Source organism: Dromiciops gliroides, chromosome X (assembly GCF_019393635.1).
Source record: "Dromiciops gliroides isolate mDroGli1 chromosome X, mDroGli1.pri, whole genome shotgun sequence".
NCBI lineage: Eukaryota > Metazoa > Chordata > Mammalia > Microbiotheria > Microbiotheriidae > Dromiciops > Dromiciops gliroides.
The window spans coordinates 28,288,016-28,300,974 of record NC_057867.1 but is presented as its reverse complement, the minus strand read 5'-3'; the positions used below and the strand labels follow the sequence as shown (position 1 = coordinate 28,300,974).

The window sequence follows — 12,959 nt, the reverse complement described above, 5'->3', positions numbered from 1 at the left end:
GGACAAGGCCCCGTTAAATTCAGGCCATCACTGTTGGGGCCAAGAAAACCCATGCAACAAACATGCAAGCACTGGGCCAATGCCTGACCAGGGCTGCTCTGGGAGCTGGGAGGGGGGATACAAAGAGACCCCAGCAGACCTTCCCATCCAAAGAGTTCTGAACAAAGTAGGAACTCATTAGCCCAGACTTCTTCCTTACCATGTGGTGCTAGCCTCCATTACCTGGAATTCTAGGAGCAGATTTGGGCAAGGCCCCAAAATGGCACATGACAGGGCCGTGTTCTCCACAGCAGTAGAGAACAACAAACATTTATTCAGCCTCTCTGCTGGGTGAGCAGCCTTGCTTGCTCTACATGTTGAGGGTGCGGAGGCAGAGCAATATGATGGGTGTGGCCATTGGATAAGCATGTTGGAAGCATCTCTAGTTGTTGCTAAGTGTTCAGAGGCTCTCCACTTTGGATCATTTGGGAAGCCTGCACCCCTGGGCAGGTGGCTGGGGGTATGGAGAGGCCATGGATCCCTCCCTCTCAGAATGTTCTAGCACCTCCTTCCCCTCAAGCAGCAGCTTTTGCTGTATTCCAGACAAGCTCACACATGGTGACCTTGGGAGTTGAGGGTGGGAAGAGCAATCGTGACAATGCACTGTACCACACACACCGTGTGGGAGAGAGAGAGAGAGAGAGAGAGAGAGAGAGAGAGAGAGAGAGAGAGAGAGAGAGAGCGAGTGCCAGGCCGGGCAGCCGTATCAGGGAGAAACTATATTCATTGCAATTCTTCACTGCAGAAACCTGTCTATCCCCTTCCTTGCTTCCCCTTTGAGCATTGCAGGGTCTGTGGGAGCCCAGCCAGGCACAGCCAGCACCACAGGGTTCTGAGTGAGATTCTAGGGCAAGAGAAGATCACAAGGTCCCCTGACCCTTTATCTCCTGCTCCAAGACTGGAATCTCTGCTCAGCCCCTACCCCCATAGTTCTGCCTATTCTTCACCATCTGGGTTCTCACAGGCCAAAGCTTCTGATCCCCAGATGCCCAAGAGGGAGAGAGAGGCTGGGGGTGGGGTGGAGTGGGGGAGGAGTCCCCTCTCTGGTTTCAAGGTCCATGTGGCCTTGCTCCAGTTTGGCAGCCTGGCAGGGTGGTCAATCTCTCTAGTGGGGCACAGATGATGCCATCAAGCAGTCAGCTCCGGGCTTTGAACTTGGTGTGGCCATTACTGACATCCCCATCACTTTGCAGTTTTAGTTACTTTTTGACTCCTCCCTTCCCCCCCTCTCCCTTCTGTTCCCCAGAGCGCCCCCCCCCCTCAGCAGAAATGTGAGACCTACAAAACAAAGCTTCCCCTATATAAACAGAGGCAGCCACAAACTCATGTTGCTCACGTGGCTCCTTATTTTAAGATTTATTGAGTCTGATGTTCAGATTTTTTCAAGTATCAAGCATTTCTTTTCTCTCCCCCAATGGAAAAGAAAAGAAAAGAGAAAGCAAGCCCTTGTAACCAGCGTCGTCTAAGCCCCCAGGAGGGTGGGGCTCTTTCTCTGTCTTGAGTCCATCACCTCTCTGGCCTGAGGTGGGAAGCACCTTCATGCTCTGTTCTCTGGGGAAAAAAAGTACCCATTGCATTGATCAGAGGGTCAAAGGCTTACAAAGGTGGCTGTTAACGGTATACATTATTCTTCAGACTTAACTCTCCCTACTTTGACATTTTTATTTTATTTTTTCAGCGCTTTTAAGATTTTACAAAGTACTTTCTTCACAACGATTCTGGGGAAGTAGAGCATAGGGGAGCTTGCCCCCATTTACAGATGAAGATACTGAACACAGAGAAATGAAATGATTGGCCCAAGGTCACATGGCCTCCACTCCCAAGGGGTTGAAACTGACTATGGGACTCAGGACTCCATTGAGAAAAGAGGGAGTGGGTTTGACCAGTTAGTTGACCACTAAGGACCCTTCAGCTCCAGTGTTCTGTCTGTAATACAGTGGGTCATCTATATACACTGGCTCTCTTCTTAAGCCCTTTAGATCCCATTTCAGACTTCCATTGCACCAAGACTGCTGTCTCCCAAGTTACCAGTAATCCCTTTGCTGCCAAACCCAATGGTCCTTTCTCCATCTTCATTTTCCATGACTTCTCCACAGCTTTGGACACCGGAGCATCCTCTCTTCTCCCTATTCTCCTTGGGTTTGGGGGACACCTCCTCCCCCCCCTCTCTCCCTCCCCTCTCCCCTCTCCTTTCTCTCCCTCCCTCCTCTCCCTGTCTCTCTCCCCACACTCTTCTTTCTCTCTCCCCCCGTCTCCTCTCTCTCCCCTCTCATCTCTTTCACTCCCTTCTCTCTCTCTCCCTTTCTCTCTCTCTCCCCGCTCTGCCCCTCTCCTTTCTCTCTCCCTCCTTCCTCTCCCTCTCTCCTCATGCTCTTCTTTCTCTCCCCCCTCTCTCTCCCCTCTCGTCTCTCTCACTCCCTTCTCTCTCTCTCTCTCTCTCTCTCTCTCTCTCTCTCTCTCTCTCTCTCTCTCTCTCTCTCCCTCCCTCCTTCCCTCCCTTCCCCCTTGTCCTCCTACCTCTCTGACTGCTCCTTCTCTGCCTCCTTTGCTGGCTCCTCCTCCAGATCAGACCTTCTCACCACAGCTATCCCTCAGGGTTCCACCCTGGCCCTCTTCTCTTCTCCCTCTAGGCTACTTCACTTGGTGACCTCATCAGCTTTTATGGATTGAATGACTATCTCTATACTAATAATCCTCAAATCTCCTTCTCCTGCCCTAATCTCTCTGCTAACCTCTGGTCTCAATTCTCCAACCGGATGTCCAGTATATAGACATGGGTGTAGACATGTCCAACGCATGACCTTTCCCCTTCAATCACTGTCCCCTTCCCTATTAACATGGAGGGCAGCACCATCACCCCAGGGAGTTCCTGATGCTGGTTTAAATAGTAGTGGCCTTACTGCCTCCGGGCAAGGGTAGTAACTACCCTAGGTCTGTGGCCCCAGTTCTAAAAGCAGGAGGTTGTCTACAACCTTTCATAGCTGTATTCCTGGGCCTCTCTGCTGTGGAGCCACAGTGAATATTGGCAGCCTAATGGAGCTTAGGAAAATTCTTCTTACTTCCAATCAGTCAGTCAGTCAGTCAGTCACTCAGCAAGCACTCATTAAGCACCTACCATGTGCCAGACACTCTACTAAGCAATGGGGATACAAAGAAAGGCAAAAGACAGTCTCTGTTCTAAGGAGCCCCCAGACTAATGGGGGAGACAATTATGTACAGACAAGGTGTAGGAGAGAGAGAGAGAGAGAGAGAGAGAGAGAGAGAGAGAGAGAGAGAGAGAGAGAGAAGAGACAGAGGAGAGGAGAGAGGGAAAGGGAGAGAGAGGGGAAGGAGGGAGGGAGAGGGGGAGAGAGAGAAGGAACTGGCATTAAGGTGGATAGGGAAATGCTTCCTGTAGAATATGGGATTTTAGCCAGAAGCCAGAGGTGAGGATAGAGAGCATTCCAGGCACAGGGTGGGGGGAGGGGGGAACAGCCAGTAGCAATGCCTGGAGTTGAAAGATGGAGGGTCTACATGAAGAACAGTCAGGAGGCCAGTATTACTGGATCACAGTGTCTGTGATAGTGATTGGGGGCCAGGTATGGAACGGAGAGAGATGTAAGGGATAAGAAGACTGGAAAGGAAGGAAGGGACTTGGTTATAAAAGGCTTTCAGCACCAAACAGAAGATTGTACATTTGATTCTGGAGGCAATAGAGAGACACTGGAGTTTATTAAATAGGAGAAAGGTGACATGGTCAGACCTATGTTTTAGGAAGATCAGTTTGCTGGCTGAATGGAGGATGGACTGGAGTGGGGAAAGCCTTGTGGCAGGCAGCCCCACCATCAGCTACTGCAATAATCCAGACTTGAGGTGATAGCAGTGTCAGAGGGGAGTGGGAGGCATATAGGAAAGATCTCACGAACGTAGAATCTACAAGACTTGGTAGCAGATGGAATGAGGGAAGGGTGAGAAAGATGGAAGAATTGAGGGCAACTGTTAAGATTGTAAGACTGTGTGACTGGGAATATGGTGGTGCCTGTGACAGCAATAGGGAAGTTCAGAGGGAAGGGTTTGGGTTGGCAAGCTGAGTTCAGTTTTGGACATGTTGAGTTTAAGGTATCTGCAGAACATCTAATTCAAGATGTCCAATAGACAGTTGGAAATACTAGATTGGAGATTATGAGAGGTTAAGTCTGGATAAGTAGAGCTGGGAATCAGCAGCACAGAGATAATTGAATTAATGGGAACTGATGAAGGTACCAAGTGAACTAGTGTAGTGGAAGAAAAGAAAGCCCAAGTCAGAGCCTTGGAGCACAGCCACAGTTAATGTGTACAACCTGGACAGTAACCCGGAGAAGGAGCCTGAGAAGGAGACGTCAGATACGTAGGAGGACAGCCAGGATAGATTAGTTTCATACAAACTTAGAGAGAAGAGAGTATCAGATCAACAGTGTCAGAGGCCACAGAGAGGTCAAGAAGGATGAAGATTGAAAAAAAGCCATTGGATTTGGCAACTGAGAGATCATGGGTAATGTTAGAGTGGTTTTGGTCGGATGATGAGGCCCAAAGCCAGAATACAGAGACTTGAGAATAGAAGGAAGAGAAAGTGGAGGCATCTATTGTAGATGGCCTTTCTCAAGGACTTTGTTCTTCATCCTTTGTTCTCAAAGAGGAGCAATGACATCAGCAGGGTGATGTCTTGACTTATAAGTGAATTGGATTTAAACGAGGCAGGGCTGTGCAAAGTCATCAGCCTCATTCTCCTCTCCAGAGTCATTGGAGTCTGGTGGCAAGATATATCAAGATGACTAGTGATGGCCCCAGATGCAATGGGAGACCTTGGTCTTTTTAAGCTAAGGTCCTTCCCAGATCTCAGTTTGTCTGAGGCAACACCCATTCAGTGATTGAGTCTAGGTGAGAATTGAGGCAAAAGATGTCCTAGTTTGCCTTCATAAAAGAATCCTCAAGGAGTTTGGCCACAAAAGGAAGGAGAGATATGGAATGATACCTAGCATGGATGGATGAAGTGAGGGGGTTTTTTGAGAATGGGAGAGACATGGGCATGCTTGTGAGCAGCAGGGAAGCAATCAGTGAGTAGAGAGAGATTAAAAATGAATGAAAATAGGGATGATAGAGAGGGCAATCTGCAGAAGAGGACAGGATAGAATGGGATCACTTGTGCACATTAGCAGGGTTTGCCTTGGCAAGGAGATGGGCCACCTCTTCGTGTGAGACAGGAGCAGAGATGGAGAGGGTGGTCAAAGGCCTCAGGGTGATGGGAGATGAAGAAAAGGGAAAGAGAGGAGTGGGTTGGTCTCAAATTATCCAGTGACAAAGGAGGCAAGGTTCTCATCTGAGAGGGTGGAGGAAGGGCAGCCATGGGAGGTTTGAGGAGGGATGGAAAGACTTGGAAGAGCCTCTGTGGTGAGTGTGAGAGTGAGTTGATTAGGGAGGTGGAAAAGAATTGCCTTGTTCCTTAAATACTAGGTTGAACTTAGCAAAAACATGCCCAGTCTTTTACCATAGACCTGTTGCTTTCCCTCCAGGAGAAGGGACAAAAATTAATATGAAACAAGACTGTTTGGGGCAGCTAGGTGGTGCTGCAGTGGATAAAGCACTGGCCCTGGATTCAGGAGGACCTGAGTTCACAATCCAGCTTCAGACACTTGACACTTACGAGCTGTGTGACCCTGGGCAAGTCACTTAACCCCAATTGCCTCACCAAAAAAAAAAGGAAAAGCTTATTTCTAACTCCCCCCTACTCTTTCCTTGGGAGTCAGGTCCCTTCCTTGTTTTTTTACTTCAATAGCTGGGTGTAAATGTGAATTAAATTTGTAGTCAGTGATATTCTTCACCATCGGCAAGTTTGACAGTTCACTTCTGAAGGCAAGTTTGGAATTGTATTTTCTATCAGAAGCTCTTTTCTGAAAGAGCCAATGGATGTTCCAGAGGAAGAGCAGTTGTGGGGGGGTGGGGGTGGAAGAAGCTTAGCAGACTTGACAAGCAGGGTTTGCTGGCTACCTATGGGAATGGGGTCTCAATTCATCCCTCTCCCACCCCCCCCAGGCGGCTGAAATCGGGAAGAGGATTTATCTCCAAATGTGCCTTATTCAAACCACGGAAGTCAGGAAGGCCGCCCTGTGTGCGATCTCTCTACTGGTCATACACCACACTAAGGACCTTGTCTTCACATTCTTGGAATACTCAATATCCATGAACAGGTATAGAGTTGAGCTGCAGGGCTCCAAGAGAGCAGCATCCTGGGAATGGGCAGTAGCCCAGAAGAACAGGCAAAGTGGTTGGCAACATGAGAGACTGCCCATGCCTCCCTTGAAGAGTTTGGGCAATGCAGAGTGGGTGGCAAGGGTGGACTCGGGCCCTGGCAGGACAGGGGTGGGTGGGATGGGCCCCACATCCTGGGGTGGGAGGGTTGGCAATGCTCATAGAACCTGTTGGATTGGACCGGGGTTGGCCATGGCCCTCAGTGTTTGCTGGGAGCCCACTGGGCCCCACCACCCCTCTGCTCCACAGAGATACTGTGGAGCTATGGAGAGCAGTAGGGTCTGACCGTCAGACCAGCCCTAAGGTCTTGAGCCTTCTGCTGGAGAAAATGGAGCTTAGACCCACCCTGGAGGAACTGATCCAGTCCGGGCATGCTTACTCAGAGTCTTTGGCTGTAAGTTGCCATTCCATTGTCATCTGCCCCTTCCTTCTGTCTTCCAGGGCTTAAGGCTTGGGGGAAGAAGCAGGTGATAGGGAAGAAAAGCAATTGCTAGGGGGCAGCTAGGTGGTGCTGCAGTGGATAAAGCACCAACCCTGGATTCAGGAAGACCTGAGTTCAAATCCGGCCTCAGACATTTGACACTTACTAGCCGTGTGTGACCTTGGGCAAGTCACTTAATCCCAATTGCCGCCCCCCCCCCAAAATAGCAATTGCTCATCCTTCTTTATCCCATTAACATCTTACAATAACCTTATGGTGAGGGTTTATGTATTCTTATTTCTATTTTACACGAGGAGACTGAGCCTTAGTGCTTAAGTGACCTGTGTAACCATGGGCAAGTCATTTTCCCTCCTTTAGGTCTCACCTCTAAAACTATTTCAAATGACTTCCTTTCCCTATAACCTCTTTGTTTTAAACAAAAAATTATTTTTTATGAACTGACAAACATTAGCAAATATGAGCAAAGAACAGAGGAGGATCGTTATATGATCCTATGAATCTCTATTACATACATCTTGTTAAAGTATGTATTCAGGGGCAGCTAGGTGGCGCAGTGGATAAAGCACTGGCCCTGAATTCAGGAGTTCCTGAGTTCAAATCTGGCCTCAGACACTTGACACTTACTAGCTGTGTGACCCTGGGCAAGTCACTTAACCCTCATTGCCCCACCAAAAAAAGAAAGAAAGAAAGAAAAAAAAAGTATGTATTCAGTTTAACTCAGTAGTTTCAACATTGCTACTGTTGTGTCTCCTGAATGTCCTGATCTTTCATATGCATTTTACAACAGATGCTCTTTTCTTTTTTTTGTTATGCTCCATTCCCCCATAACTCTCTCCTTCCCCAAGGGAGTAGGGGAAAGCCCTTCCTTGTAATAGGTAAGTATAGCCAAAGAAAATAAATCTACACATGTGACTGTTTCTGAACAAGTGTCTCATCCTGTATCTTGAGTCTATCCTCTCTTCTTTCTCTCTCTCTCTCTCTCTCTCTCTCTCTCTCTCTCTCTCTCTCTCTCTCTCTCTCAGTGAGTGACATTTTTCATCATCCATCCTCTCAAATCACAGTCAGTCATGAGCCTTGTCTCTCAGAATTGTTTTCCTTTATAATGTGGTAGTCAGTGTATAAATTGTTCTCTGGGTTCTACTCACTTTTCAGTGTATCAGTTCATGCAAATCTTCCAAAGTTTCTCTGAATCTGTCCCTTTATTCATTTCTGACAGTACAATAATATTCCATTATATTCACAGACCATGATTTGTTCAGCTACTTCCCAATTAATAGGCAACCACTTTGTATTCAGTTATTAGCTAACAACAAAATATACTGCTATAAATATTTTTGTGTGTATGAGTCATTTCCCTCTTTCTTTGAGCTTGTTGGGGATTTGCCTAACAGTGATATTGCTGGGTCAAAAAGTACCCATAGTTCAGTGACTTTGGGGGCACAGTCCCAAATTGCTTTCCAGAATGGCTGGACCAATCTACAGCTCTATAAACAGTACATTTGTGTGCATGTCTTCCCATACCTCCTCTAACGATTGTCATTATCCCTTTGTTTTTTTGGTTTTTTTGGTCATTTTTGCCAATCTGATAGGCATGGAGTAGAACCTTAAAATTGTTTTAGTGTAGATTTCTCCTGTTAAGAGTGACTTGGAGGGGCAGCTAGGTGGCGCAGTGGATAGAGCACCGGCCCTGGAGTCAGGAGTACCTGAGTTCAAATCTGGCCTCAGACACTTAACACTTACTGGCTGTGTGACCCTGGGCAAGTCCCTTAACCCCCATTGCCTCACTTTAAAAAAAAAAAAAAGAGTGACTTGGAGGGGCAGCTAGGTGGCACACTAGATAAAACACTGGCTCTGGATTAGGGAGGACCTGAGTTCAAATCCAGCCTCAGACACTTGACACTTATTAGCTGTGTGACCCCAGGCAAGTCACTTAACCCTCATTGCCCTGCAAAAAAAAAAAGAAAAAAAAGAATGACTTGGAGTATTATTTTCATATATTTATTGATAGCTTGCCTTTCTTCTTTTGAGAGAATTTCCTGTTTCTATTCTCTGAGCACTTATCTATTGAGGAATGGCTTTTGTTCTTCTACATGTGTATAATTCCTCATATATCTTCAATATCCAGCAGTTATCAGAGAAAACCTGCTGCAAATGTCTATCCCCAGCAAATTGATTCCTTTCTTTTCTTTTCTTTTTTTTTAGTGAGGCAATTGGGGTTCAGTGACTGGCCCAGGGTCACACAGCTAGTAAGTGTCAAGTGTCTGACGTCAGATTTGAACTCAGGTCCTCCTGAATCCAGGGCTGGTGCTTTATCTACTGTACCACCTAGCTGCCCCCAATTGATTCCTTTCTAACTGCATTGGCTGTGTTTGTGCAAAAACTTTTTGATTTTATGAAATCAAAATTGTCTGTTTTGTTTCCTGAGATTCTCTCTATTGCTTATTTAGTCAAGAACTCTTCCTTTCTCCATAGCTGTGAAAGGTTTTTTCCTTCTGTGACCCTCTAATCTGTTTATTATATGACCTTTTATATCCAGGCCATGTATCCATCTTGTGGTGTGAAATGTTGCTCTAAATCTAATTTCTGCCAGATTGCCTTCTAGTTTTCCCACCAGTATTGTGGAATGGTGAGCCTTTAACCCAGTAGTCAGAGTCTTTGGGCTTTTTGAACACTGCCTATATGACCTCATTAAACCTCCCCTGTCTCTGTCTTTCTCCAGGCCATGAACACACTATATGAGATCATCTTTACCCCAGAGTACCAAAATGCAATGAAATTATCCTTCCCCCGGTTCTTGCTCTCCATGATCACCCAGATCCATTATATCTTTGAGATAAACCTGCAGGATGACGAATACAACTATCTCAACATGGATTTTACCAGCCTTCCCATTGTACAAGCCACCCCCAGCTGGTAGGTGGGAGCAGCAAAGCCAGTGAGGTGATGTCTGCTGTCTGGCAGATTGGAAGGAGAGGCCTCAGCCACTTTCTCTTTAGGCTGGGACCAATCCCTCCGGCCAGCCAGGCCAACCCCTTGGAGACTAAGCTATAGCAGAAAGTTCCAGGGAGGCAGGCCCTCACTGTTCCCGCTCTGCTTGGGGAAGGCCCCACGAGCCATAGGAGTCAAAACTAGAAGGGACCTTAGAGATAGATCACCTAGCCCAACTTTGTCACCCTGTCTACAGTTGGGGAAACTGAGGTTTTGAAAGGGAAAGTGGCTTTCCCATAGTCATGCAACTAGTAGCTGTTAAGGCTGGGTCTTGAAACTTCTTACAGAATCTGAGGATTTTAGCTAGAAGTGATCGCGTAGTCCTGTACTTCATTTCACAAATGGGAAAACTGAAGCTCACTCATCTCCTTGAGCCCTCTGGTGCTTAGCCAATGGCCTGGCCTATGAGAATGCCAGCACGGTGCATTGGAAAGACCCCTGGGCAAGGAGTGGGAAAACCACGATCCTAGTTTTGCTTCTGACACTAACTTGCTAAGTGATCTTGGACAGATCACCTGCCTTGTCTGGGTGTCGGATTCTGCTTCTGGAGTGATAGAAAAGTGTAAAGAGCACTGAATTTAGAGCCAGAACATACCTTACCCCACTTTGCTACATAATAATAATGATAATAATAATAATAACTAGCATTTTAATACCATTAATAACAATGTTTTTAATAAGTAGTATTTTAGGGGGCAGCTAGGTGACACCGAGGATAAAGCACTGGCCCTGGATTCAGAAGGACCTGTGTTCAAATCTGACCTCAGACACTTGACACTAGCTGTATGACCCTAGGCAAGTCACTTAACCCTCATTGCCCCACCACCCCCACCAAAAAAAATTTTTTTTAAGTTTTTTTCCAAATTTATATAAAGATAGTTTTCAACTCATTTTTATTAGATTTTGAGTTCCACATTTTTCTCCCACCCTCCCCTCCCCCTCCCCAGGTGGCAAGCAACTGATGTAAGTTATCTATGTGTAACCATTAATGACAATGTTTTGTTTTGTTTTTTTAGTGGGGCAATTGGAGTTAAGTGACTTGCCCAAGGTCACACAGCTAGTGTTAAGTGTCTGAGGCCGGATTTGAATTCAGGTACTCCTGACTCCAGGGCTGGTGCTCTATCCACTGTGCCACCTAGCTGCCCCTAACAATGTTCTTTTAATACTATGAATAATAATAATAGCGAGTGCCCCAAGGTTTACAAAGTACTTTACAAGTGTTATCTCATCTCATCCTCATAACAACCTTGGAGGGTGGATGTTATTATTATTATCCCTATTTTGCAGATGAGGAAACTGAGTCACAGAGCAGTTAAGTGACTTGCCCAGAGTCACACAGCAAGGAAGTATCTGAGTTTGGATTTGAACTTGGGTCTTCCTGACTCCAGGCCCAGTTCTTGAACTACTAAGATACCTAACTAACTACCTCAGAGAAGGCCCATGACCACACAGGTCACTTACAGTGTGACTGTGACAGTCATTTTCCCTTTCTGGTGCCTTTGTGCCGGTTTCCCCATTTATGAAGCAAAGTGGGTGGCACTTCATCTTCTCTCTCTTTCACTCTTCTGGTGGCCGTCTTCTGGGAGTCTCCAAATAGTAATAATAATAATGAAGGTATTTCTATTATGTCTATTATGTCTAAGAATTCCAAGGGGGTAGCTAGGTGGTACAGTGGATAAAGCACCAGACCTGGATTCAGGAGGACCTGAGTTCAAATCTGGCCTCAGACACTTGGCACTTACTAGCTGTGGGACCCTGCGCAAGTCACTTAACCCTCATTGCCCTGCCCCACCTAAAATAAGATAAAAAATTAAATTGGAGGGAACTGCCCAACCCCTTTCACTTCTGATTTCAATCCATGAGGGTATTGGGAAGAAACTACATATATGCCATGAGAAGGTGGATAATATTAGAATAATAATAACAAGCAGTAACAATAATGATTATGGTGATAATGATAGCTTTATGGTTTGCAAAGGGCTTTACAAAAATTATCACATTTGAGGGGGCAGCTAGGTGGCACAGTGGATAAAGCACAAGCCCTGGATTCAGGAGGACCTGAGTTCAAATCCAGTCTCAGACACTTGGCACTTACTAGCTGTGGGACCCTCATTGCTCCGCGGAATTCCAGAGTGCTTTCCTTTTGGGGGTAGGACCTCTTTTACAGAGGATGAGAAGCTGTGTTCTCCCCAGAGATTCCCAGAGTCCCTCCCAGCTCTAACAGTCTCTGAGTCTGGGGAGGGGCCCAGTGTAGGGCTAAACATCCAGGGGAATTGGGGAGGGATAAGGGGGGAGGGGGCTGGGCCCGAGGCTGACTGAGGTCCTGCCCCCTCTGGCCACAGCACATCTCTGGAGGCTGTGAAAAGTCTCTTCTCCAAGAATGGCTTCTGGCAGGAGTTTGCTTACCTGGAGCTCCAAGATGCCTGGACCCAGCTGGTGATACCCACATCATTCTGCCAGGGTGTCTGTATGCTCTCTAGGTACGATGGGGACCCTTGGGCTGGTGTCGGACTTTCCTTCCCAGTGTATTGCAGTGGGGGTAGGGGACTGCCTCAGAGCGGGGTCTGCCCAAAGCTCAGGCCCGAGGGCCAAACTGGGGGAGAGGGGAGAGCTCACCTTGGGTGCTCTAGATCCTGCCCATTCAGCTACAAATGCTCTCAGAGGGAGGTGATTGAGGCCCCTCTGGGGGTGGGGTCAGGATGGCTCACTCACCAGCAGCTGCCCCCAGTGTCTTGCCACACTGACCAGTCTGCTCTGTGGAACAAATGGGAGGGCTCTTCCCCCAAGGTGAGGCCAACGACTAAGGTCCAAGGGTGATCTCTCCCTCCCCCAGGGACCCCAGACAGGTTACAGGATTAACCCTGTCATTTTCTAGGTGAAGACACTAAGGCTCAGTGGTTCAAGGCCTTCCAGATCAGAAGTATCAGAGGCAGGATTTGAACCCTGGGCCTGGGCCCCCCAAGCTCTAGCTCTGGCTCAGATTCTTGCTACAGTCCCACATTGGCCTCTGGCTGGGGGTGGAGACAGATAGTCCTGCCCAGCAGGGTGGCCTTCCTTCTACTTACTCTCCCTTGCCCCAGGGCCATGGTGGAATACGACTGTTCCTACATTCCTGGGATCATGCTTCACTGCATATCGATGTTACAGAAGGAGGAGGAGAGACAGAGAATTGTGGCCATGATTTTCTTCACAGAGGTGAGAAATGTTCCCCCTGGCCCCCTCCCCC

General features: G+C 47.3%; 1 protein-coding gene across 1 annotated transcript in view; it reads left to right on the top strand.

Moving 5' to 3' along the window:
- The window catches only part of LOC122733897 (maestro heat-like repeat family member 5), a 137,845-nt gene that overhangs the window by 100,887 nt on the left and 23,999 nt on the right, over positions 1-12,959 (top strand). The window contains exons 15-19 of the mRNA XM_043974611.1: positions 6,088-6,242; positions 6,553-6,697; positions 9,465-9,658; positions 12,076-12,213; positions 12,814-12,928. Coding sequence (XP_043830546.1) covers positions 6,088-6,242; positions 6,553-6,697; positions 9,465-9,658; positions 12,076-12,213; positions 12,814-12,928 — 747 coding nt within the window. The remainder of the gene's footprint in view (positions 1-6,087; positions 6,243-6,552; positions 6,698-9,464; positions 9,659-12,075; positions 12,214-12,813; positions 12,929-12,959) is intronic.